General features: G+C 50.2%; 3 protein-coding genes across 7 annotated transcripts in view; 1 reads left to right on the top strand and 2 right to left on the bottom strand.

The window, feature by feature from the left end:
- Positions 1–9,036, top strand: part of LAMA5 (laminin subunit alpha 5) — an 87,089-nt gene extending 78,053 nt beyond the window's left edge. For all 3 annotated transcript variants that reach the window (XM_064730118.1, XM_064730117.1, XM_064730116.1), the window contains exons 58-80: positions 22–135; positions 252–431; positions 808–950; positions 1,114–1,290; positions 1,524–1,660; positions 1,738–1,891; positions 1,974–2,107; positions 2,446–2,608; positions 3,001–3,129; positions 3,323–3,474; positions 3,859–3,991; positions 4,254–4,394; positions 4,586–4,716; positions 4,797–4,964; positions 5,056–5,188; positions 5,304–5,461; positions 5,565–5,751; positions 5,982–6,134; positions 6,250–6,409; positions 6,492–6,622; positions 6,721–6,811; positions 7,507–7,626; positions 7,752–9,036. In XM_064730118.1, coding sequence (XP_064586188.1) covers positions 22–135; positions 252–431; positions 808–950; positions 1,114–1,290; positions 1,524–1,660; positions 1,738–1,891; positions 1,974–2,107; positions 2,446–2,608; positions 3,001–3,129; positions 3,323–3,474; positions 3,859–3,991; positions 4,254–4,394; positions 4,586–4,716; positions 4,797–4,964; positions 5,056–5,188; positions 5,304–5,461; positions 5,565–5,751; positions 5,982–6,134; positions 6,250–6,409; positions 6,492–6,622; positions 6,721–6,811; positions 7,507–7,626; positions 7,752–7,906 — 3,344 coding nt within the window. In that variant the 3' untranslated portion in view covers positions 7,907–9,036. The remainder of the gene's footprint in view (positions 1–21; positions 136–251; positions 432–807; positions 951–1,113; positions 1,291–1,523; positions 1,661–1,737; positions 1,892–1,973; positions 2,108–2,445; positions 2,609–3,000; positions 3,130–3,322; positions 3,475–3,858; positions 3,992–4,253; positions 4,395–4,585; positions 4,717–4,796; positions 4,965–5,055; positions 5,189–5,303; positions 5,462–5,564; positions 5,752–5,981; positions 6,135–6,249; positions 6,410–6,491; positions 6,623–6,720; positions 6,812–7,506; positions 7,627–7,751) is intronic.
- A 112-nt stretch (positions 9,037–9,148) lies between these two features.
- Positions 9,149–15,887, bottom strand: ADRM1 (ADRM1 26S proteasome ubiquitin receptor). Of its 2 annotated transcripts, none has more exons than XM_064730119.1 (10): positions 15,797–15,887; positions 14,911–15,121; positions 14,547–14,663; positions 14,344–14,467; positions 13,831–13,917; positions 11,707–11,788; positions 11,267–11,496; positions 10,788–10,945; positions 9,984–10,086; positions 9,149–9,372 (listed from the first exon to the last, which is right to left on the bottom strand). In XM_064730119.1, the coding sequence occupies exons 2-10, from the start codon at positions 15,118–15,120 to the stop codon at positions 9,266–9,268; spliced, it is 1,218 nt and encodes a 405-aa protein (XP_064586189.1). In that variant the 5' UTR covers position 15,121; positions 15,797–15,887; the 3' UTR covers positions 9,149–9,265. The 2 variants fall into 2 exon arrangements, with proteins under 2 accessions (XP_064586189.1, XP_064586190.1); XM_064730120.1 differs by having other exon boundaries at positions 11,375–11,496.
- A 2,618-nt stretch (positions 15,888–18,505) lies between these two features.
- Positions 18,506–22,702, bottom strand: part of OSBPL2 (oxysterol binding protein like 2) — a 30,766-nt gene continuing 26,569 nt past the window's right edge. Inside the window, exons 12-15 of one of the 2 annotated variants that reach the window (XM_064730015.1) lie at positions 22,261–22,389; positions 21,413–21,536; positions 20,671–20,761; positions 18,506–19,495 (exon numbers count right to left, since the gene is read on the bottom strand). In XM_064730015.1, coding sequence (XP_064586085.1) covers positions 19,393–19,495; positions 20,671–20,761; positions 21,413–21,536; positions 22,261–22,389 — 447 coding nt within the window. In that variant the 3' untranslated portion in view covers positions 18,506–19,392. The remainder of the gene's footprint in view (positions 19,496–20,670; positions 20,762–21,412; positions 21,537–22,260; positions 22,390–22,702) is intronic. The other variant, XM_064730016.1, reaches the window with a different exon arrangement.

Raw genomic sequence — 22,702 nt, 5'->3', positions numbered from 1 at the left:
ACAGCATTTCTTTAATTGCAGCTATTAAAGGCACTCTGCAGACAGCAAAGGACAAGCTGGCTGGTCTCCGTGCGAAGAAGGAGCAGCTCCTGAGCCAGCTGCAGTCTGTGCAGGACATGCTGGGCAGGGAGCAAGGTTTGTTCTGGGGTGGCTGAGCTGATTCTCTCTGCTCCCTTCTTCATGCACTGACTGTGATCCAAGGTGCTTCCTCCCTGCTCCTGGACACCGCAGAGATACTCCTTTCTTTGCAGAGGACACAAAGGACACAATCCAGAACGCCAAAGCAGCTGCTGCTGAGGCCAATGAAACAGCTGCTAGAGTGGAGGATGCCCTGAGCACCATGAAGAAGAACCTGGATGAGTGGAAAGATCAGTATGGAGGCCTCCGGAATGAAGACCTGAACCAGGCAGTCCAGGATGCCAGGAAATCTGGTGAGTGCTGAGCCTGGTGTGCCCCAGGGTGAGTCTGATATGAGCCACTGCATGCACAGATGCCCCCAGAGTGTTTTTGAAAGCTGTGCTTTGCAGCTCCAGGTCAACAGCAGAGGGAGGTAGCCAATCCTGGATGCTTTAAGTGCTGGCCTTTTTTTTTTTTCCTCTCTTGCAATGTATCACCTGTAGCTTTACTGCAGGAGGTTGCATGCACTGGGGCATTCTCAGACTCCCTCAAGGATGATGGGTTTAGGGGGATCTCTCTCTAACTGCTCCCAGCTACCACTGCTTTGACTTGCATTTCTCAAACTGCCTGAACTTTGCATTTCCCTTCCTTGCTAACCTCCAAAACTCCTGGCTCCTCTTCCAACCCTAGTGTCCAGCCTGGAGAGCACCATTCCCCTCCTTCTGGAGAAGCTGAGCAGCCTGGAGAACAGGAGGAACAAAAATGCCACCGTGTCAGAGAACATTGTGAGGATCCGGCAGCTCATCACGCAGGCGAGGAACGCTGCCAGCAAGGTGAGCTCAGGGGAGGCTGGGGCTGGAGGAGGGCTTGCCTGAGGGTGGCATGCAAAGGGGAGGGTGTTTGGGGCCACCAGGAAGGGTCCCTTTCTTGTGGGGTTTGGTAGAACTGCAGTGGCAGTGGGTTCAGTGCCACAGGGCTGGATTTCTCTCCCCACAGGTGAAAGTGCCCATGAAATTCAATGGCAGCTCAGGGGTGCAGGTCCGGATGCCCAGCAATCTGCAGGATTTAGCAGCCTACACATCCCTCAAATTCTACATCCAGAACCCCGAGCCCAGGGGCCAGCAGGACGAGGCAGAGGAGGGGCGGTTCGTGTTGTACCTGGGCAGCCAGGAGGTGAGATGGGGCCAGAGGGTGATGGAGCCCTTGTTGCATCAGTGATGCCCATGCCTGGACGTCAGCCCCTCACCTGGTCCCTGAATATCCTTGTGGGGGACACAAAGCCCCTGGATGCAGCCATCAGCCTGGTGGAATAGGGGCTGTTTGTCCAGTGCAGCCCTGGGAGCATCAGGGACAGCTCCTGCCTGTCCCAAATGCTGACATGTGGCCCTGTCTCTCCCTGAGTTCAGGCCACTGGAGACTACCTGGGCATTGTGCTCAAGGACCGCAGAGTGCACTGGATCTACAAACTGGGAGACGAGGAACCAACCTCCCTGAGTGTCGATGAGGATATTGGAGAGCAGTTTGTCACCATCAGCATCAACAGGTGGGGCCTTTCCTCAGGGAGGGCAGGGTTTGCTCCTTTGGGGTGTCCCTTAATCTTGACCATGCCTCCTGCTGCAGGATCCTGCAGTACGGGCACATGTCGGTGATCGTGGAGAGGCAGAGGGTGCACGAGATCAAGGGAGACAGCGTGGCCAGGGGAGAGCAGGGGCTGCTCAACCTGGACCCCCGCAGCGTGGTCTTCTACGTGGGGGGCTACCCCTCCAGCTTCACGGTGAGGCATCCAGCGGGGAGGGGGCTTCAGGAGGTTCCTACAGGAGAGGAAACCCTGTGTGAGTGTTGTGTTTAACCCCCAGCCTCCTCCTGCCTTGCGCTATCCCAACTACCGCGGGTGCCTGGAGCTGGACACGCTGAACGAGGAGGTGGTGAGCCTGTACAACTTCCAGCACACCTTCGAGCTGGACACGGCTGCTGAGAAACCCTGCGCCAGGTGGGCACCACAGCAGGCAGCCAACCAGTAGAACACCCATTCATCATCATTGGCCACCTAGCCTCATTCACCTGTGTCACAGTCATCCTAGTTTTATTCCCCCTTGAGGCTGCCCTAGTGAATAAACTACTCAAACTCTAATTAACTCTAATAGTTTATAAAAACATTGGTCTTGTAAGCCAAAGATTGAAGACTAAACCCCTTCTTAGAGTTACCCCACCATCCTAGGTCAGGAAGAAAGGATTCTCTGGCTGCTGAGAAACCCTGCCCCAGGGCACTTAGAGCTCAGTTCTGTTCACTCCATGCCTTGGACTGATGCCTCTTGCTGTGTGTGCCAGGTCCAAGTCCACGGGAGACCCCTGGCTGACTGATGGCTCCTACTTCGACGGCAGCGGCTACGCCGAGATCAAGTTTGAGAGCCAGTTCGGCACCACCAAGCGCTTCGAGCAGGAGATCCGCGTGGTCTCCTACAACGGCATCATCTTCTTCCTGGAGAACCAGGCAGGTGCTTGCTGCCCTGGGGAGCCTTCATCCCTCAGGGGACAGTCCCAGTTCATAGGTGTTCCCAGTTCAGGACACATGGGAGAGGAGGGCTTTGGAGATTTCAGGGCTGCTTGGAGCAGGATTTTGGCACTTGTTAAAAGCCATGAGAGGACTGGACCCAAACCTCACAGCAGTCACTTGGCTGGTGCTGGAGGGGCCAGGGTTCACGGGCAGGCAGTGCTGCAAGGAGCATTTCCAGCTTGCAGGGCTGCTGATTGAAATTAAATCCCAGATAACTGTGACCAGGGCACTGGAAGTGGGACCTGCTCCCACCAGAGCTAAAGGGCAGGTGGGCTTAGTGCCACAGCTGCATCCTGGGCACCTGCTGAGTGTCCATCCTGCCTCCCCAGGGTCAGTTCCTGTGTCTGGCCATCCGGGATGGGAAGCTGGCTCTTTACTATGATTTCAGCTCTGGCCTGGAGATGGCAAAACCGAGCAACTCCTCGTCCCTCACCATCAGCAGCGCCACAAACAAAGCGGTAAGAGGTAACGGGGCTCTTTTGGAGGGAGGGCTCCTCATCCAGGGTGGGGAGGAACATGGACCCTTGTTTTTGAGGGGGAAGAGCTGCAAGAGGTTTTCTGACTTGAGCCATTAACTTGACACTTTGTCTGCTCTCTGTGATGGACCTAACTGCCCCAGACTGACGGATCATTTCTCTGTTCTGTCTCCAGATCCAAATTTTCCTCCTCAAAATGAATAACAAGAAGCGCATCCTGGTGCGGGTGGAGCGCCTCACCATCTTTGTGGTGGAGCAGGAGAACTCCCTGGAGAACGCTGTCTCCTACTACCTGGGGGGTGTGCCCCCAGCTGTGCTGCCCCCCAGGTGGGTCCAGCCTGCACTGGGGTGGGACAGTCAGCACGCTCCCCTCCAGTCCCTGGTGGTGGCCCTGGCCCTTTCTCAGCCACACCCAGGGCTGTTGGAACCCTGCTGAAACTGAGGGGGAGGTTTTCCTCTCCCTGTCCATCATCCTGAGCTTTTAAGGATGGTAACTTTTCCATCTCTGGTGAGGGATGAGGTGCTGGTGGGTGTCACCAAGTCCTCCTTTGCCATGCTGAGTGCTCTGGAGCAGCCTTGGCACTGGAGATACCCGTGACCATCACAATTCATTCCCAGGCCCTTTGCCTGAAAGAGCTGCAGGGCCAGATCCTGCCCAGCGCTGTGTCTGCCTGGGGCTGTCCTTGTTAACACTGTCTGCTTCTCCTGCAGTTTGAAATCTCTCTTCCCCACGGGTGGGCCCATCCGGGGCTGCATGAAGGGCTTGAAGGCCCTTGGCAAGTACGTGGACCTGAAGCGCATGAACACCGTGGGCGTCAGCTACGGGTGCACCTCGGATCTCCTGGTGAGCACAGGGCCCTGGCAGCCTGGCCAGCCTGCTGGGGAAGGGTCTGCAGGGAAAGGGAGCAGGACAGGCCCCATCTCCCCTCATTCACACAGAAACAAGCATAAACCTCCCACGCCCTCAGTGCAGAGGGGTCGTGCTGAGGTGCTTGCTCCACATGGCCATAGCAACAGCCAGAGGAAGCAGAGCTGCTCACTCATATCCCAGCACCCCAGCAAGGCCAGGCCAGGCTCCCAAATTGTCTCTGTGCTCTCTCTCACAGGTTGCTCGCTCAGTGAGTGTCCATGGCCACGGCTACCTGACCCTGGCTCTGACAGATGTGCCGGGGCTGAGAGACTTCTACAGCGGCTTCAGCTTCCAGACAAACCAGCCTGAGGGGCTGCTCTACCACCACTCCACCCAGGTGGGCACCTGCAGGCCCCCAGATATCCCAGCAGTGGGGCTGCTGGGGAGGTGCTGCTTCCCCTTGGGAAAAAGGGGATTTTGGTGGGGCCAGGATGTGGATCTGCAGTGAGATCTGCACCCTGAGCTCCTGGAGGGCAGTGCAAAAGTGGGGTTCAGCTGCTGAGCTGCTGCATGATGCTTTTTCTGCAGGAGGGGACGTGCCAGGTGTCCCTCCAGAGGGGCCAGCTGGCCTTGAACCTGCTGGGAAGCGAAGTCATCACTGACAGTGCCTATGCAGATGGCAGGGCCCACTACGTGGCCTTCTACAGTGATGCCCGTGGGTACGTGTCCTGCTGTGGGTGCCATGGGGCTGGGCTGCCCACAGCCAGAGGGTCCTGCTGAGCCCCTGCTGCCCCCCCAGGCTCAGGCTGTACGTGGATGACGAGCTGCAGGACAGCAGGACGGGCCCCGGGCGCAGCCGGCGGCAGCGGCGCCAGGAGCAGCGTCGGCTCTTCCACCTCGGGGGCTCCCCGGAGCCAGGGGCCCTCAGCAACATCAGCGGCTGCATCGGGAACGTCTTTGTCAAACGGTGAGTGACACCCTGCCCCTTCCACACAGCAGGGCTCAGCCCTTCCCACCTCCTGGCTGCTGTGACAGGGACCTTTCCTCCCCGTGAGCAGGATGTCAGAGCCGCAGATGGTGGTGGACCTGCAGCAGAACGTGGAGAGCATCAATGTCACCATGAGCTGTCCTGTGGGCGAGCAGTCGCAGCAGCTCAGAGTCACTCCAAAGAAGGACAGGCGGAAACCCAAGGTACCAGCTGCTGCCAGAACTCCCCACAACCTCCTCCTCATCCTCCTCGGGTGCTCAGCTCTGCTGGCAGGGCAGGATGCTCCCTTCACTCCATTCCCTGGTGTGCATTGTGTAGGTGCCGGGCAGGCCAGCGCCCAAGGGCCGCCGCCACGACCAGGACGGGCTGTGCCAGCTGCACCCCCAGCCCCGCACAGCCAGGGGCTCCTCCCGCTTCGGGGGGACCCCGAGCAGCCGCTGGGAGTTTGATGAGATCCCAGCCTCCTTTGGGTGGAGGTGAGCCTGGCCCCATGCCCACCCTGTGCAATCCTGGCCTGGAAGCACGTGAGCCGTGCAGCTGCAGGAGAGCCGGTGCTCCCATCACTTCCTGTCCCTGCAGGTCCCATTTCTCCCTGGAGGTGAAGCTGAACTCCTCCAATGGGCTGCTGTTCTACGTGGCGGGCGAGCGGGGCTCCTCCATGGCTCTCTTTGTGTCCAACGGGCGATTTGTTTTCCTGCTGGAGCTCGGCGGGCGCCGGCTGCGCATCCGCAGCAGGGACAAGTACCGCGACCGCCGGTGGCACACGGTGAGCGGGGCACGGGCTCAGCAGCACCTCCCTGAACCCCATCAGTGCCCCTGCAGGGGCTGGCCCTGCTCTGGGTGCTGCTTCTCAATTGCACATGGGATGCTGCAATCCCAGGGGAGCAAAGGGGACAGTGAAATCACAGCTGGAGTTGGCTGAACCTCTGAGCTGAGGCCTCCCTTTGCTGGGGCTTCTCCCAGCCCAGTCTTGGCACCAACCTTTGCTCTTCGCAGGTTTTCTTCAGCAGAGACCAGAGCCGGGCCCAGCTGGTCATCGATGGGCTGCGAGCCCAGGGTGCTGCAGTGGCCACCACAGGGCTCTTTGTGGCCCAGAGCCCCTTGTATGTGGGGGGGCTTCCAGCTGGAAAAGCCAAGGCTCACATACCGGTAAGGGCTTGCTGGCCCCATGGCATCGCCCTCTCTCAGCCTGTTCCCAGTCCCATGGCATCACCTGGTGCCTCCCAGTTTTTGCCCCGCTGTGCTCAGTGGCCTCTCTCCACAGGCTGCATCAGCCTCCAGCTTTGATGGCTGCCTGAGGAACCCCCAGCTGGACGGGAGGCCCCTGGGTCCCCCCTCACGCACTTTTGGGGTGACGCCGTGCTACGAGGGCGCGCTGGAGAACGGCGTCTTCTTCACCACGGATGGCGGCTCCATCACCTTAGGTACCCCGCTGTGGGCTGGGACTAGGAGGGTCACATTCCATGGGGATGCCCTGGGTCCTCACCAATGGCATTTCTGTTCCAGCTGATGCAGTGATGACTGAGCAGGACTTGGAGGTGACACTGGAGGTGCGTCCCCGCAGTGCCTCTGGCCTCATCTTCCACATTGGCACGAGGAGGAGCCACCATCTCCTGCTGTACATGGAGGACACCCAGGTACTGGGAGGGGGCTTCCCCACAGGTTCCAGAGGGAGTGGGTGTCTGCTGCCTGTCCCTCTCAGCTCTCCAGCTCTGATGGGTTTGTCTCACCGCAGGTCACTGTGAGAGCAGCCGTTGGGGATGATGAGTTCTCAGCATCGGTGACGAGCCCAGCTCTCTGTGACGGGCAGTGGCACACCATTGCAGGTGAGGTGACAGCTCCCCTGCTTCCGTGGCCCTGCTCAGCCCACATCTCCTAGGGGAGCTCAGGACAAGCCCAGGCTTGGCAATTTAAACCCTGTCTCCCTGCTGTATGCACTTAATTTGGGAGTTTGTAGCTGCCATGAGGTCAATTCCCTAATTAACAAGAACTCCTGCCTGATCTTAGCACTGTCAGCTCTGGTAGTCAGGCGAGGCAGGTTGTTTTTCCACTTCATGGAGCTGCTGACAAGGCCAAGGATGTGCCACAGCACTTGATCCATCCTGGACTGTGTCCAGCTTGAAGTGAAAGCCCAATTTGCTTTGGTGTCGAGTGTGTCCAAAGGGTTCCAAGCCCATAGCTGGGAGCAGGGATTGCAGAATTCATACCTGTATAGGAAACTCAGGCTTTCATGTAGCTGCCATTGAGTAGGTGCTGTTTTTTATCAAGCCCTTTTTGGGGTGGGGGCACAGCTGCAGCCCCATCTCAGCACAGCTCTATTTCAAACCTTCATCTTGTTCAGCCAGCGCTGGGTGAGGTTTCGGGTAAGATTGTCCTGACTCTGGGCATTTCCCAGAGCTAGGCCAGGCCCTTTGACCCTCAGTAGTTTTGCACTTGCTGCAGCACTGGTCTAGGCTGGAGAGCAGAGGTGGGCTTGCTCCTTGGGTAAGGAAGCAGCACTGACTGTTGTTTTCTTTTGAAGTTACCAAATGGAAAAACATAATCCAGGTGGATGTGGACGCAGAAGGCAACCACACAGTGGGGCCCAGCCAGCCCCCTGCACCTAGCACAAGGGCAACCTTCTCCCTGGGAGGGCTGCCAGGTGAGTCAGGAAAGATGAGCTCCAGGATGAAATGCCCCAAGGACAATGGAGATACTATTCCTGGTGCGAGGGAGGGGTTAAGCCTTTGCCAGACTAATGCCTGCTTTTGCTTGTGTTTTTTGCAGAGACAGACAAGGCCAGCACAGGGCTGCTGTTACCTCCCCTCCCTCAGTACGTGGGCTGTGTCAGGAACCTGCAGATCAACCAGAGGCACGTGGACCTGCCTCGAGCTGGGACTGCCCGGGGCTCTGTGAGCCTGAAGGGCTGCCCTGTGCTCTGAGTGCCACATCAGGGACAGCCCGAGGGACAGAACGCTGCTGCAGCCCCGGTGTCACCACCAGAGCACTGCCCGTGCTCGGACACACTTATCTCCAGCGACTGCAGGCACAGGTCTGGGCCAAACCAGAGGGGCCACAAATCCCAGGGGAAGGACGGCAGGGGAGGAGGGGGCACTTCGGGGATGTTTCACAAATAGAACCAAAAAGTTGGAGCGGGATGTGGTGACAGGTGAGTCCTCCTGGGTGGTCAGGGATCTGCAGCAGGGCTCGTGGTGGGAGCGTGGGCTGGAGCTCAGAGCAGCCCTGCAGCTCGTCCTCAATCCTGTTCCCTTCACCCCACACGTACCAGGCACATAGATTTAGTTCACCAACACTTGAGGCTGTTAATAAATGTCACAGACTGTCTGCTGATAAAGGCTGCAGGCAGTTTCTGGTTTATAATAAATGCAATTAGGACAAACTGGATTAATTCCGTCGGTTTTGGGGTTTTATAAGCAAGGGCACATTTAACCTCCCCCCAAGGGCAGTCTCAGCTCACCTGCTACTGCTACACAGAGTTCTGCAAGGGGGAACTTGGACAAAATTCTGTTCACAGAATTAGCATCTTCTTATCAGAATAATTTATAAGAATCAAAAAAAGAACAGAATAGGCTGGGAGAACTGCTGAGGTGAAGCAGAAAGGCACAACCGCCACTGGCTCTGCACTTGCATTCAGCACTGGTAGTACACTGACAAAAGTCCTGTTGTGTGAAGCAAGAAACCACTGCTTTAAAGGGAAGAAATAGAAAGGTTACCTCCACACGTGGCCCTCACCCTCCCTGGCTCCTGCTCAGCCTCCCTCAGCCCTGGTGTAGTGCAGTCTCCACTTGAAGCAGCTTTTTCCTCCCAAGACACCCAGTTCACTGTGCACTTACACGTCATATATATATTTGTGTGTGTATATATATCTCTGGCCACTTGGGGACAAAATCTTGCTTCTGAAATGGACTTGTAACTTATATCATTATATTGTGGGGTTTTTTTATGAGGGGTAAATATTGTAAAATGGGTTTTTAACATGTCCATCTTAAATGTAATTATGACCTGTTTTTAAAGTTGTAGTATTAAAGATGGTCTTTGTAAATCACTGGTACATACTTTGGAGTCAAATAAAGTTTTATGTTACTCTCTTTACCTGGGGAAGAGTAAGCATCAAGCTGATAAGCTGTAAAAGGGATACTGTACAGATTGGAAGGAACAGTATGGCAGATAAGGAAAATTGCTTTATTTTTAGATTTATATAAGCATAATATGAAGTTAGTAATCCTACTGCAGTTGCTTAAGTTAGTATCTAGGAGTATCTGTAAGGAAGAGCAAATAACTTAATCTAAACTCATATCTTCCTCTTCATCTTTCTTGTCCTTAGAGTCTCCTTCCTTTTGGTCTGACTTGACACTGTTCTGCATGGCTTTGGCAAAGGCTTCTACATCTAGAAGTTAAACACATGAGTTATTGCATTTCCTGGCTGGAGCTCATTGTCACACAAGGTTAAAGCTTCATTACTTAGAAAGCAAACAGTTGCTTCAGTATGAATTAGCAGGGAGGAAAATTTTGAACAATAGTAACACACATGCAGATCTCTCTGACACAGCATTTTATGCACTTTAATTGTGCATGGGCAGCCTGAGACCAGAATTCTTGCAGTAATGGGAGAGATGCCAAAAGCTCATTAGGGAAAAGGGATTGCGTCACTGCCAGAGCTGGCCCTGACTGTGATCACTGATTTCATGTGAATCACTCAAGGCTCCCACAAGAAAGGCATTGCTGAGCAAGGTGACTGTGACATCTCCAGAGTCTTTTGCATCTCTAGCAAGGAAACAACACCAATACACAGAACACCTCACTCTGTGTGCTGGAACACCTGTCCCACCCACCTTTTCCTTGTAAACATCAGTGCAAGGGTCACCTTGCAGACTCACAACTCTCAGAGAGGGAGAGTCAGAGAGAAGCTGATCCTTACACCCCACATTCAGTGGCCATGTGCAGTGCCAACACCCCCAACAACCCCTCCCTCCTGCTCCCACCAGCACCAGCACTCACCGCCTTTATTTGCTGCATCTACTGCCTCTGCAGGTAGCCCAAACTGGCTCATGAGTGGGCCCAGCTGTCCTGAAGCTAAGGCAGCACTGAACATGCTCAAAGCCTGTGGATTGGAGTCAACAGCATCAAAATAAAGTTTCCATCAGTATCCTGCAGCAGTAACCCCAGGAGGAGAGCAGTCCTGTCAGGGCAGGGCTTGGGAACAGATATGCAATAAAATAATCACCAATTACATGTGATTATTTTATTGCATATAAAATATGCAATAAACTTCCTCACTTCCTTTTGCACAGAAGTTTCTACAGTTTAATCTAAACCAGTCATTCAAGCTCCTGAAATTTTTCAAATGGACAAATTTCAATCAATTGGTGTAAATTACTAATTCAGACTGGTCTGTAAGACACCAATTTTTATCACACACAGTGTCCTGCAATTAAGGACTGATGTTTCAAGGGATGTAGTGTAGTAACCATGAGCATCTCCTCCCTTCAGTCTGAAATTAAGGAGCCATTTGGTGAAAGGGAATAATGAATTCCCTACTACTCCTGTCATTTGCCAGAGCACATTTATAGTAAAGAGAAATGTAAAGCCCAATTCCAAAAGAAGTAAAAACCATTCCCATCTGCCCTTGAGTGACTGCAGGAAGAACTAATGCTCCATTAAACCATGTCCCTCCTCCTTTCCACTTCTACTGAGCAACTTCCCACTGTGAACAGTGCCAGGAAGCTGGAAAAGCAGGGCAAGGTGAATCAGGATGATGGGGAAGGGGGAAGAAGTGCACTTCCCCCCAGAGCCAGCATCTACCTGCTGGAACTGAGGAGACGTCAGGGTGTTCTGGATCTCTTCAGCAGTCTGTGGCAGGGATTCCCCTGAGGGGAGGTAAGGCATCAATCGCTCCTGAACTTCAGCATTGGCCAGGATGGGAGCCATGATCTCGGGAGTCAGAACAGCTGCCAGGTCCACTAGGAGAAAACAAAGGGCTGGCCATGAGACTACATCCAAAATCCCATGTTTTTGTCATGTAAATCAAATGATCTAGTCAGGGTCTGAGTATTAAAATTATTACACTGCCATCATCTTTCCTTCCTCTCAATTTTATAGTGAGAATCAGTCTCCTGAAGCAGTCAAAACCAGCCTTGAAATTAAAAAAAAAAAAACAAACACCAAAAAACAGGAACAAAAAAATTAAGAGACCTTTCAAACCAATGTGGAACAGGACAGGACAGTAAAACAGCTCCAAAGGACTCCTGGATCCAGCAGCTGCTTGGTCAGAGCACTGTTACCTTGCTGTCCTCCTGCTCCAGATGGCACATTCATAGTAGCTAAAATGTTCTGAAGGTCACTCAATTGAATGGGCTGGGTTGGGCTTGTGGCTGAGCTGGTTCCATTACCCGAGCTGGGAACGGGGCTGGGGCTGGTCACCGAGGCGGCCGCAGGCACGGACGGGGCCGGCGTTACACGCGTGGAAGAAGTGGTGGAAGATGGAGTCACTGCAGCCGACTGGCTGCGAGAGCTGGCCAAGAGAATCAGGGTCATTAATTCCCTGCAGAAACCTCTTCTGTTCTGAAAAGCTTCTTTTCAAACCTTTACAGTATGAAAAACTCCTACCTCATTTTAGAGAGGTAATAAGCAGCCTTGATTCCCACCACATTCCCCATTGATAAGCCATGATTCCTCCCACAAGTTCCCATTGCAATAGCCCAGGGCAGACAAGGCCTCCTACCTTGAGGATGAGCTGCTGGTTGGAGGTCCCCCACTCCCGAGCAGACTGGCCAGCCCAGGTCCTGTCAGTGCACCCAGCCCACCTTCCATGAATATAAAAGAAGAACAGGTTTAGACATTTATTTCTTCAGGTTTTCTGCACCTCTCTGCTCTGGAGAGGATGCTCTTGTACCTGAAAGGTTTTATTTGCTAAAATAGAGGAGGGGGTGAAAGAGCCCAACCCACCCTCCTATCCCCTTCTGCAAATTAACAGAATCTTCTTTTCTGATCTTGCATCCCTATTAGAGAGATGAACATCTCAGAAATGACTCAGTTTCTAGGTGTACACAAGGATGAAGTTACTCCAGTTTGTGCCATTCGTACATCATTGTAACACAGCCCTCTCCTTATCTGCTACACCAAAAATCCAACTTTTCTATGAACTTCAAAACCAAGGCCCTCAGCAGAAGATCCCAGAGGCATCTTTGAGTCACCACCACTCTCTCCTCACAGACCTGGGGTTTGCAGCTTCAGACCTAATGCAGAGATGCAGCAACAGAACCAGCCAAGCTCTTAAACACGTCACAGGCAAAGGAAGGACAGCTCCACACACCAAGCGCTCACAGGGGAGCAGCCAGCAGGAAACCAACACCCTTATGCCAAAGAAAGCAGAATCAGCCTCCTCCATCACTTCCCAGCTACCGAGGACTTATGGCAGGGTCAAGAACCTCAGCTGGGAAAAGGCCTGGCTGCTGCCCCCCTGGAGTTGTCAGGGTCTTGACTGCTCCCCTACAACTCCTTTGAGGCACATCAGCCATCTCCATCTCCCATCAGCAGCTCCTTGCACCACACCTGATCACACACACAGCACCTGCACTTCTCACCCACCTTTGGGAGCACCTGGCATCAGAGGACAGAACAGCAGCACTGAGCAAACCCAACTACAGCTACAGACCCTGCAGGTCAGAGTGAGCCCTGCCAGTCCCTCCTTGCACAGGAACAACCCCATGGAACCAACACCTCCTGTCACCTAACCCAGAGCTCCCCAACAACAGGCATGGCAGGTGGAGCTCACCACACACTGCTCTGCTCCATTTCACAGTAAAAGTGACCCAGGAGCAAGAGAGCTCCTTTGGAGCTCTGCAGAGCCCCAAGAGATGCAAACCAGCTGTGACAAAGACAATTCCCAGGGGAAATGATCCCCAGGGATTCACCACAACCACTGTCTGCAGCAGCAAGCAGATGGTTCTCTTTCTGTTACGTGTCAATCTGGCTTACGGCTGAATGTAAAGGCAAGGAAAGAAGAATTGCTGAGGAAAAGTGTGGAAAAAAGGAGGACAGTCTCAGGATTACGTGAGGCTTCAAGAGGAAGATCTTTTCCAAACACATCCTAAAAGGCCAGATTTTTCCAACACTACCATGAGATTTGCATCTCAGCATCCCACCAATACACATCTGAAGCTAAGAAGACACCAGCCAGCTCCACAAAAATGGATTTCTGAGCTTAAGCACAGAATCTTTGTCACTGCTGTGCTCCTTTGCCTATTTACACTCGATGGTCTGACCTGTCAGAAAATGCTCCTGGAGCATGGATGGCATTGAGAACAGACCCCAGCCCCTTCAGAAACCAGTGATTCCAGCTCTCCCCAGGAGAGAGAGCCCTGCCCTGAGCCTTGCCCCCCTGACTGGGGAGTGCCGTGGGGTGGGACCACTCCGACCTTCCTCTTGAACTCTTTCTACTTTGCACACAAATATTCACTGAATCAGAGAATATTCCACAAGCAATTCCACTGCTTGGTAACCAGCACATTCACCAGGAGCACATCACTGGCTGTCAGCCCCTGCTCCAGTGAATATTCGGGAAGAAAAAGTGGAATAGAAAAAAAACAAGGGGAAAAAAAGCAGAAGATTCAGTGCAGCAAGGAGCAGAACCACAGTTCCTTGCAGATCAAGCCCTGAGATGAGTGCTGTGTAGAATCTGGTACCCTTTTTCTGTCCCTGAGCTCATCTCTGAGGCAGGGCCTTGCCTACTCACATGAAAGAAGTGCTATTGAGATCAATAGCACTGCTTGAGAACATTGTCAGGTAAGATTTAACCTGGCAGGAGAAAATACCATTTTGGCATAAAGATATTAAAGCATTTTACCAAGTCCTCCTAAGCCCGTTGGTCCGATCAGCTGCATGAGCTGGTTATGGCTCATGTTTCCAAGAAGGCTTTGCAAGCCACCCTCACCTAAAAACAAAAACATTCTGAAACACAACATATTCACATGGTTTTTTCACAGCACTCCGGCTCAAACAGCAGGAGATTAATTGGCATCACATTCTGTATGGAAAAACAGTTTCAAGTGTTTACTGATTCATGACCTTCATAAAAGATAAATCTAACTTGGTTTCATAAAGAGGTAAGACTCCAGAGAATCTACTGGAAACAAAGAGATTTCTCCTGGCAGTCTTAACTTCCAGCCTACACCTATTTAACAGCACAGTTTATTCTGCTAAAAGCACATTTACGCTTCTGGTATTAACATTGTCCCCAGCTCACCCTCCACAGCCATCAGGGATTTCTTCCTAGGGAACTCTAGGGGCTTAGTCTAGACATAAATTTAAAAAGAAAAAAAAAAACCTCTGACATGAAGGAGCAGAGAATGGACTGTACCTCCCAGTGCTGAGAGCTCGTGGCCTCCGCTGGCATTGCCACCCAGTGCCCCTGGCATGGGGGGGTTGTTGAGATACTCGTTCACCTTACGGCAGTGCTCCTCATCCTTGTCTGTCTTGGGCTCCTGCAAGAGAATTGCTCTTGGTGTGAGTCACGCTGGGGGGATTTCAATCCAAGATCTTTGTCTTTGGCTTCCCACCAACCTGCATCCAGAAGAAGAGTCGTTTTGATCCTGCCTTGAACTTCAATACATACACACGGCCTGTGGTGCACTGTGGGACTCTCTTGAACTCACAGTCATCAGGAAAAATAATCAAATCCTGGAAAGTGTGTCAGGAGAAACAAATGTTTGAGAAAATACATCAATAGTTCTTTTCACCTCCCAAATCCCTCTGCCCTTCTCCACAAACTTTCTTCCATCTGCTCCTCAGAGCAGAGAGCATGTGGAAGTGCAAGTCTGTCAGTGACATTCTCACCCTAATTTGTCCTGGAGGAGCTCTTCCTGCAGTGCCAGCAGATGAGAACATGACAAAGCACCTCAGCACTGAAACACCAGCTCATACTCACATCCTCCACATTGCCTGAAGTCCTGTCCTTCCAGCAGAAGTGAATGAGGGAATCATCAGTTTGCTGGATGTAAACGAGGCCTTTTCTCTTGTCTGGAGTTACAGTGCTGCCTTTCAGGGACATCTTCCCTGCCCGAAATTCCACCAGGTATTTGCTTGAGGAGCCACGAGAGCCTGGCACCAGGCTTGGAAATAATGCACCTGAAGACATCCTGGAAAGAGAGAGCAGCAGGTGTGATAAAAAACCTCCCCATATCCTTTCTTTCCAGTATCAAATTTTAACCTTTACCAGGTGGCTTCACAAAAGCAATCTGTTCTACAGAATTCCAGGGTGATTCAACTGAGCTAAAGCAGAACCCTGGATGAAGAGAGGAGGCTCTACAGCCCTCCAATAATTAAGGACAGCCTGTCTGCTGAGGCACTCGAAAATGAAGCCACCGTCCCCCGGCGCTTCCTTCTTCAGTTCGAGCCGTGTTTCAAAGCAGAAAGCGCTGCTGTACCTTCAGACTGCCGCTCCAGACCCCGCAGAGCGCCGGAGGCTGCCCCGCGCTCCACCGACCCTCACGGTGACCCCGGCCCCCTCCCGCACTGACCGAGCCGCGGGCCTGGCGGCGCTGCCGGGCCCGGCCGGCCCCGCGGGGCCGTGCGGCTGCTCCGGGGCGGCGCTGCGCTCCCAGCCCGGCCGGCCCCGGCCCCGGCGCCGGGCAAACACTCCGAGCCCAGCCGGGACAGGGAGGGCTCGCGGCCCGGCCCGGCGCGACCACCCCCACCCGCCCAGAGGCCGCGATCTTCTGCCGGGCCCTCCGAGGCCGCTGTGCCGCCTTCCCCGCGGCTTCCCCCGGCTGGACGCGCGGTCCCGGGGGTGCCCGGCGGGTCCCCAGCGGTACCTTCAGCCTTCAGCCTCCTCCTCCTCCTCCTCCGCCGCCGCCTCAGCTCTTCCTGCCCCGCGCGCCGGAACCCCGCCCCGCGCGGGGCGCGCGCCGCCGCGGCTCCGCGCTATTGGCTGGCGCGGCTGTCAATCAAAGGGGGCGGAGTCTGGCGCCCCTGCTGTGTCACGGAACATGGCGGCGCTCCCTCCTCACCCCCCCCAGGCCCTCATGACCCCCTCAGCCCCATCCCCTCCCTCAGCCCAGCGCGTCTCCAACAGCACCTCTATTCCTGGGAATGGTTACAAAAATAAATCCTTCCACGAAAGGCACGCAGGGCTCATGGCCAAAGCCAGGGTTGCCTCACAGTATTTCAGCATTGCTTCCCTGACCCAAATCTCAGGTGTTTGCAAAGAGCCAATGGAGGTGTGTTCCCAACAGCAGCGCTGGGTGAAGAGTCTTGGGCTGGCTTTTTAAAAGCGGTTGTGGGTGAAAAATTTACTGGGAAATTGTTTTAAATTATTGAACAAGAATAAATAGTTCTCATTAGGTCTCTTCTAGGATAGATGTCCTCGTTAATCTCTATCCTTGTTAATCTAGGTGCCAAGAGTTCTATAAAAGTTGGATGTGTGAAAAGCTGCTCCCCATTTACAGCAGGACATCACCTCCAAGATACAAATGCTATCAGCAACTACCAAGTGAGGTTTCACATTGATAACTTTTTTTACCAAAGCCCACTCTCTCCCCAGCTCCAGCTCACACCTGGCCTCTCCATCACCATCATCCATCATCGTACAAGGTGATGTCAGAGCTGGGAGCGCTCCCGAGCTCTTCCCGCTGACAATTCCCACCCAGCACCTCCACCCGTGGCTGGAGGTGTCCAAAGCTCCAATTTAAATCATCTTTGTCCTGTGACCATCACAATGAAATCAAAGTACAGCCCCACAGCTGGCTGAGCAAAGCCAAAGTCCTCCTTTCCCCCCACCAGGCTGCTCTGTACGAGTCTCACAAAAATCTCTGTCACCATCCAGAGGCCCAAAGGGTATTTATTTATTAAGTATTTATTATAATTTCTTTCTAGCTGGTTTCTCTATGTAGCTGTATTAACATATACTAACACAGTTATCTTATATACAGTGTTTAATCAAGTTATAAAAGTGACATTCTTTCAAAAGGTGCAAAGTTATTAATGTTTTGACACGTAAACTACTGAGGCGAGATCTGCATCGAAAATAAAAACTTTTGGACTTTGAGAGCATTAGGAATGCCAGGGCTGGCCAAGCAGAGCCGTGTTGGCAGCGCAGGGAAAGGGTTCTGAAAGTGTTGCCAATGAAGAATAATAAATTAAAAGAATGGGTTTGGAACTAATCTGAAATTTTTCTGAAAACTTCAGACTAAAGGAAAGGAAGACGGGGGTGAAGATGTAACTACTGAAGTGTTCTTACACTGGAAATGTTCCCAGTTTCTTTTTATATCCCATGAAGATTCTATACTGAAGTTTGGATTAAACACATTGGTACAATTGTTTCATGCTTTCACATAATGACAAGGCTTTAGGTCTTTGAATTTAAATCCTGGCTTAGACAAAAGGGATGCTAACCTGTACACCTCCTCTTAGAACATCTGTACAGTTTCTTCCATTCAGGCAATTTCTATTTATATGCATTGTTTTAAAAACATCACTCCAGCATCGAACACACTATGTAATTAAAGTAAGTTTTAAACTCCCACTGGTCTAATATGTGATTCATTTCAATCCTCACCTAACAAAAAAAATTCCCTATGGCACGTGCAGCACGTTTGGAAAGGGGTTAACAGTGCCTGACACTGTCATTAAAGCTCAGGTTTTTATAAAAACTGTTTTTATGCTGTTCCATGGGGATCAGCAGTGTCTTTTCAGAAGTGTCTGTGCCCATACCAGGAACAAACACAACCCCACTGTGCCACTAAGTCCAGCTCAAATTCTGAGGACTTCCATCGACACAAATTACAATTTTTGGCACCAGAATAGAGTTGCCATGAACAAGAGTCAGATTGTGCCTTTCCTTACTGCCTTGAAGTTTTACAGCTCCTCTTATTTTTCCAATGAAGACAACTAAATTTCCCCCAAATGTAATCCAATTGTTGCACACATGATTTGCTAGAAGAATTTCTCTATGAATACGTTTTCTTTTGCTTTTTAATCCTCTGAGAGAGAAACACTTCAAAAATCCACTTTCTGGATGAAATCACAGATGTTTTGGACACAAATCAGACCAATTCTTTCTTGAACTGCTCATGTTACTGGCACTTAACACCAACAATTTCGAAATTACTGTAAACTTCACAGCAGCACAGCCACTCTCCATTTTTTGCCTGGTTACTCAATTAAAAACTTTCATAAAAGAAGCAGCAACATAAGGATAAATTTTAATTACTGGACCAAATTTTTCAAGCCTCTCCCCTGAAGTATACCACTTGAAAGAAAATGAATGCATCAGTTCAGTAATTGATTATTTCCAGTATTATATGGCTTTGATGGTTTGATATAGAACAAAAAGAAATTTTTAAAAAAATCCCACTTTTTGACATCACGTGCTCACAGGAAACTTGTAATAGGTATAACTCTGCCAAAGCTTTAAATTGATTCTGCTTTTTCACAACATACAAAACAGACATGACCTAATAATGAGAAACATGCAAACCAAAACTTCCCCAAAACATGAACCTGCGTGGACACACACACGGAAGTGCTTCCAAAGGAAAGTTTAGTCTAGAAGCATACACAGTGCCAAAGCTGCCAAAGGTAGTGCACAAGAGTAAAGCCTCCAAGTGGTAGCAAGCAATATATTGTACATTGGAACCACCTCGACATTCCTGCTATTGCTTCCAAAGCTTCTCCTATGGTAAGAACAGCATTTAACAGCATTTGACCTGAGGAAAAGCACATTTGGGGTGTGCCCTTCCCTTCTCCTAAGGTATGCTCTATGGGATTTATCACAGGTATACAGTTTAATGCTCACAGTGTCCCAAAGTTGTGAAGACTCTGTAACAGACAACTACAGGGTGAGAGCCCCAGGCTGGGTTTTGTGTTCCCAAGGCTCTCAGTTATGGAATTGTTGAGAGTGGGGCCAGGAGCTCCTGTCCCCAGGGAGTGCTACATACAGTATGGGAGTGTGACAGGACTGGGATTGATCCTGTTGGTACCATGTTGGCTTTTCATCCCTGCTCCGAGTGCCAAAAACTTCAGCTGCTTCTCTATTGTACTAAATATCAAGGATATTATCTCTAGTTTATTTAAGTTATGTAGTTTTCAAGGATGTTATGTGCTCTACAGATACAGCATATCCTCCTGGCAAAGAAACTAGGGGAGGAAATGGACAACCAAAGGTCCCTCTGAAAATTAGTGAAAATTTGATGATTTCAGGTGCAGCTTTACGGAATAAGCACAACAGTATTTAAATATTTGGCAATCCAAAGTTAGTGGGAATTAAATCATTGATTGTTGACTTACAGAATTTCTGTTAAAATTTACTTTGAAAAGCTGGTTTTTGCTATCAACAAAACCAGAGTAACTGGCTTGGAATGAAATCTAGTAACTAGATGTCCGGATGAGATGAGCAATTGCTTCTGGAATTTCAGTATATGTCTGGACAGTCTGAGAAATTTCTATCAAAATAGCCACCTGAGTACAGCCAATCTCCAGTCCCAGTGTATGGGTTAGTGCCTTGATGAAACCATCTGTAAAACAAAAAAAGAAGAGAAACAATAAAAGAAAAAAAAGCAAACAGAATGAATAGTTATTAACAGGGCAAAAAACCCAGTGTTGCTTCTTTCACAAAACATTCTAAAAATACAGTGGTATTTCTTATAAAAAAATTCTTAGGAAATATTCTGAATATGAAAATAATTGAACTTCCTACACAATTATCATCACCTTGTAGAGCACCTTTTATTTTAGCATAAAGTCAAGGAGTATTAAATGGATTTTAAAATTCCTGTCCTATTCCAAGTAAAAATAACACTGACACTCCAGATTATATATATTAATTTTTACTTTAAAAGAATGCCAAATCAGTTACACAATCATTTTTGGCAAATTCTCCCAAGGGGAAACAGTTTCTGTTCTATGGAGCTGTGCCCTGCACAGAACATCAACAGCTGCTTACTTTTTAACCACATTAACCAAAACCAATTTTATATTCTCTGGAAGAGATTTTTCAAGGCATTAACTGGAATTAATCTGTAGCTATTCCTCCAGGCTTTGGGAAAAGAATGCTTTCTCTTCTGAATTTCATAAAATCATGGAGCATCCCAAAGTTCTTGCCTTTGAAGGAAGCAACTGGCCATGAGCACACACTTGAGTGCACAGCACTGGCAGCTGTGAAAAGCACCCTGTGGGAGCAGCAGCCAAATCACACATCACTCCCTGATGCACTCTGTGACTCGGAAATCACTTGAATATGCAATCAAAAAAGCAATTTCTGAAGTATCCAAACCAAGAAGTCCAAAGAGTGTGAAAATAAAAGGTCCTATAGGGTCACATTGTCTTGCTCAACTACCAAAAGCTGGACAGGAATTGGTTAAAGGAGGATGACAGTCAACATTTCAACATTCATTCTAACAAAAACATGACCTCTGTAGGTTAAAAAAAAAAATAAATTCAGCATTACCACAGTAGTTAATTATGACAGGTTCCAGCATTTCTTGTAAGATATTTTTTCCAGGACAGACTTATCAGCAATTTTGGCTTCCAGCTCCACATTTAATTGTTGACCCAGCAATGCTTTAAGTGACACTACAAATTGTGCTGTCATGGAAGCAATCAGACACATGCTGTCCTGAATAAAAACAATTCAAGCAGTGTACCCAACCTGCTTGAAGGCTTAAACAAATTGCTCCTCCTTGCCCCTTACCGTGTGTGCCACTCCACCTCGTCCTTCGCACGCTCCTTGCGAGCAGCTCTCTGTTTCTCTTCCAGTCTCTCCTTCTCTCTGCTTGCCACATCTAGCCAATGTTTCAAGAGAAATTGGTAATTTAGCAAAAAGGAAACAAAAATGCTGAAAACACAGGAAAGACCAGAGAAATGAAATAGAATTCATTTAAGCATGAGAAAGCGTTTGCTGTACACAGTCTTTAGCAACAAAACCCTAAAACTCATTTCAGAGAAGTTGCTGCTATGAACTCAGGGTTGAAATGAAATGTTGGTGTTTTATCTCTCAGAAACACTGCACTGAGACAGCAGGGAAGAACTGAGATTAGGCAATAACAGAGTGAGTGATTTTTTTCACTATTTGGCCCTGTGTTTCCTCTGACAAACACCAGAGCAGCAGAGCATGTCTGCTCACCACATGTCTCTCCAGACAAAGCCCAGAGCAAGTGGAGCACATCTGCAGCTCCTCCCAAGCTGACAAACATGCAAACACATCACAACACAGGACAGCAGCCCTGGGATGCATCTGCTCTCCCAGGCTCTTCTGGGAGAAAACAGACATCACACACTGCTCCAAAGCATGTTCAGTGCACAGGATGAAAAAGAGTTAAGGCTGCTCTGAGAATGAGAAACTGAAGAGTGTTTCCTGCATCAACCTCCCTTCAGCCAGCCCTCCCAAAAGTCACTGCAGTGCCATATTCCCTGTTCCTGCAGCTCACACGTACCCATGTTCCCGTTCTCCATGTTCCTGATGTCCGGCCGCAGCCGGCAGTCCGTGGGAGCCAGGATTGCCTCCATGCCCTTCTCCAGCTCATTGAGGCTCACAGCAAAACTGGTGAAATTGTACATCTGAAAAGCAAATGGAAGAGAACACACAAGTTATTGCAGCAAAGCAGTGCTGGGTCCCTTGCAATGAATGGATACAAAACTTCCAAGAGAAATTGCTGAGTCAAATCCCTGCTGGCTGCCCTGAAGGCAAGGTTAGGTTCATACAACACCAGCTGGATTTTTTGTTGGAGGGGAAGAACAAGAAAGGGCAGATGGGGATAGAAATCCCAGCTTTCATTTTTTTAAGCAGTCTTTGCTTGTGAGGATTAAGACAGAGTTCCTACAATATTGATATTTAACATCATCATTTTTAGAAAAAAACAAAACCACCCACACCTAAAAGACCAAAAAGTCTTGCTGAAACTATGGAAATTAATATCCTGCTACCCAGCTACTGCACCCTGTGGCAGCTTGCCTTGGAACAGCAGGGCCAGCAGAAGGGAATGTGTATCCACATTTCAGCCACTCTCAGTGCAAAGATCTCCCAGACAGGTTAAGCTCAGTCCCTATGTTCCCAGCTGCACTCTGAGCACACATTCCCTGTGCCAGCTCAGGCACAGCAGGGCTGCTCTCAGCACAGGACCAAAGCACAGCTTGCTGGAGCAGAATTTCAGTGCAGCAAGAACTGCCAGAGCCTGCTCCTGTGCCAAGCAGTGACACTCAACAAGGCTCCCTGGACCATTCCTGGTGTTCTCCTGGACAAGGCACCAGCAAGAGCAAAGCAGGGGCAGATTGCAACAGTTACCTGTGATGAGTTTGGGGGCCTACAGTTTATTCTCCAAAGCAATTTACTGCCTGGTATGAACTGCACTGAGTCTTGAACCTCTGGCATTTCATCAGCCTCATCATTTTCAGATTTAAGATCTTCTTCACTCTGAAACAGAGATAAATAACATTTGGCAGAGGAACAAAGGAACATTGGATGGTTTCATCTCAGGTTCTGCAGTGACTGTTGAAGAATCTGTTCACATTTGAGATACTGAACACCCCTGTACTTCTGCCTCACCCCTCCTGTTTGCTGCTCTGTATACAGCCTCTCTCATTTTTATCATGTTTTGCTCCTGATATCCCTGAATAGTCTCCCAACACTTAAATAAAACTTGAATATCTGTTTAAAAAACAGTAATAGTAATAATAGTAAATGAATGTCTTTCAGAAGTGTTTTCTCCAGCTTCCTTTCTATCCTA

The sequence above is a fragment of the Zonotrichia leucophrys genome, chromosome 20, assembly GCF_028769735.1.
Source record: "Zonotrichia leucophrys gambelii isolate GWCS_2022_RI chromosome 20, RI_Zleu_2.0, whole genome shotgun sequence".
Taxonomy (NCBI): Eukaryota; Metazoa; Chordata; class Aves; order Passeriformes; family Passerellidae; genus Zonotrichia; species Zonotrichia leucophrys.
This window is presented reverse-complemented; position numbering and strand designations above follow the sequence as displayed.

Bases quoted from the DNA above. Each gene is read 5' to 3' on its own strand.
- ADRM1 (XM_064730119.1), bottom strand. From the start codon at position 15,120: ATGTCTTCAGGTGCATTATTTCCAAGCCTGGTGCCAGGCTCTCGTGGC. The intron at 14,664-14,910 runs GTGAGTATGAGC...CACACTTTCCAG, and splicing joins CTTCAGGCAATGTGGAGGAT to GATTTGATTATTTTTCCTGA. The intron at 10,946-11,266 runs GTAACAGTGCTC...GTTTTCTCCTAG, and splicing joins TGGAGCAGGAGGACAGCAAG to TGGACCTGGCAGCTGTTCTG.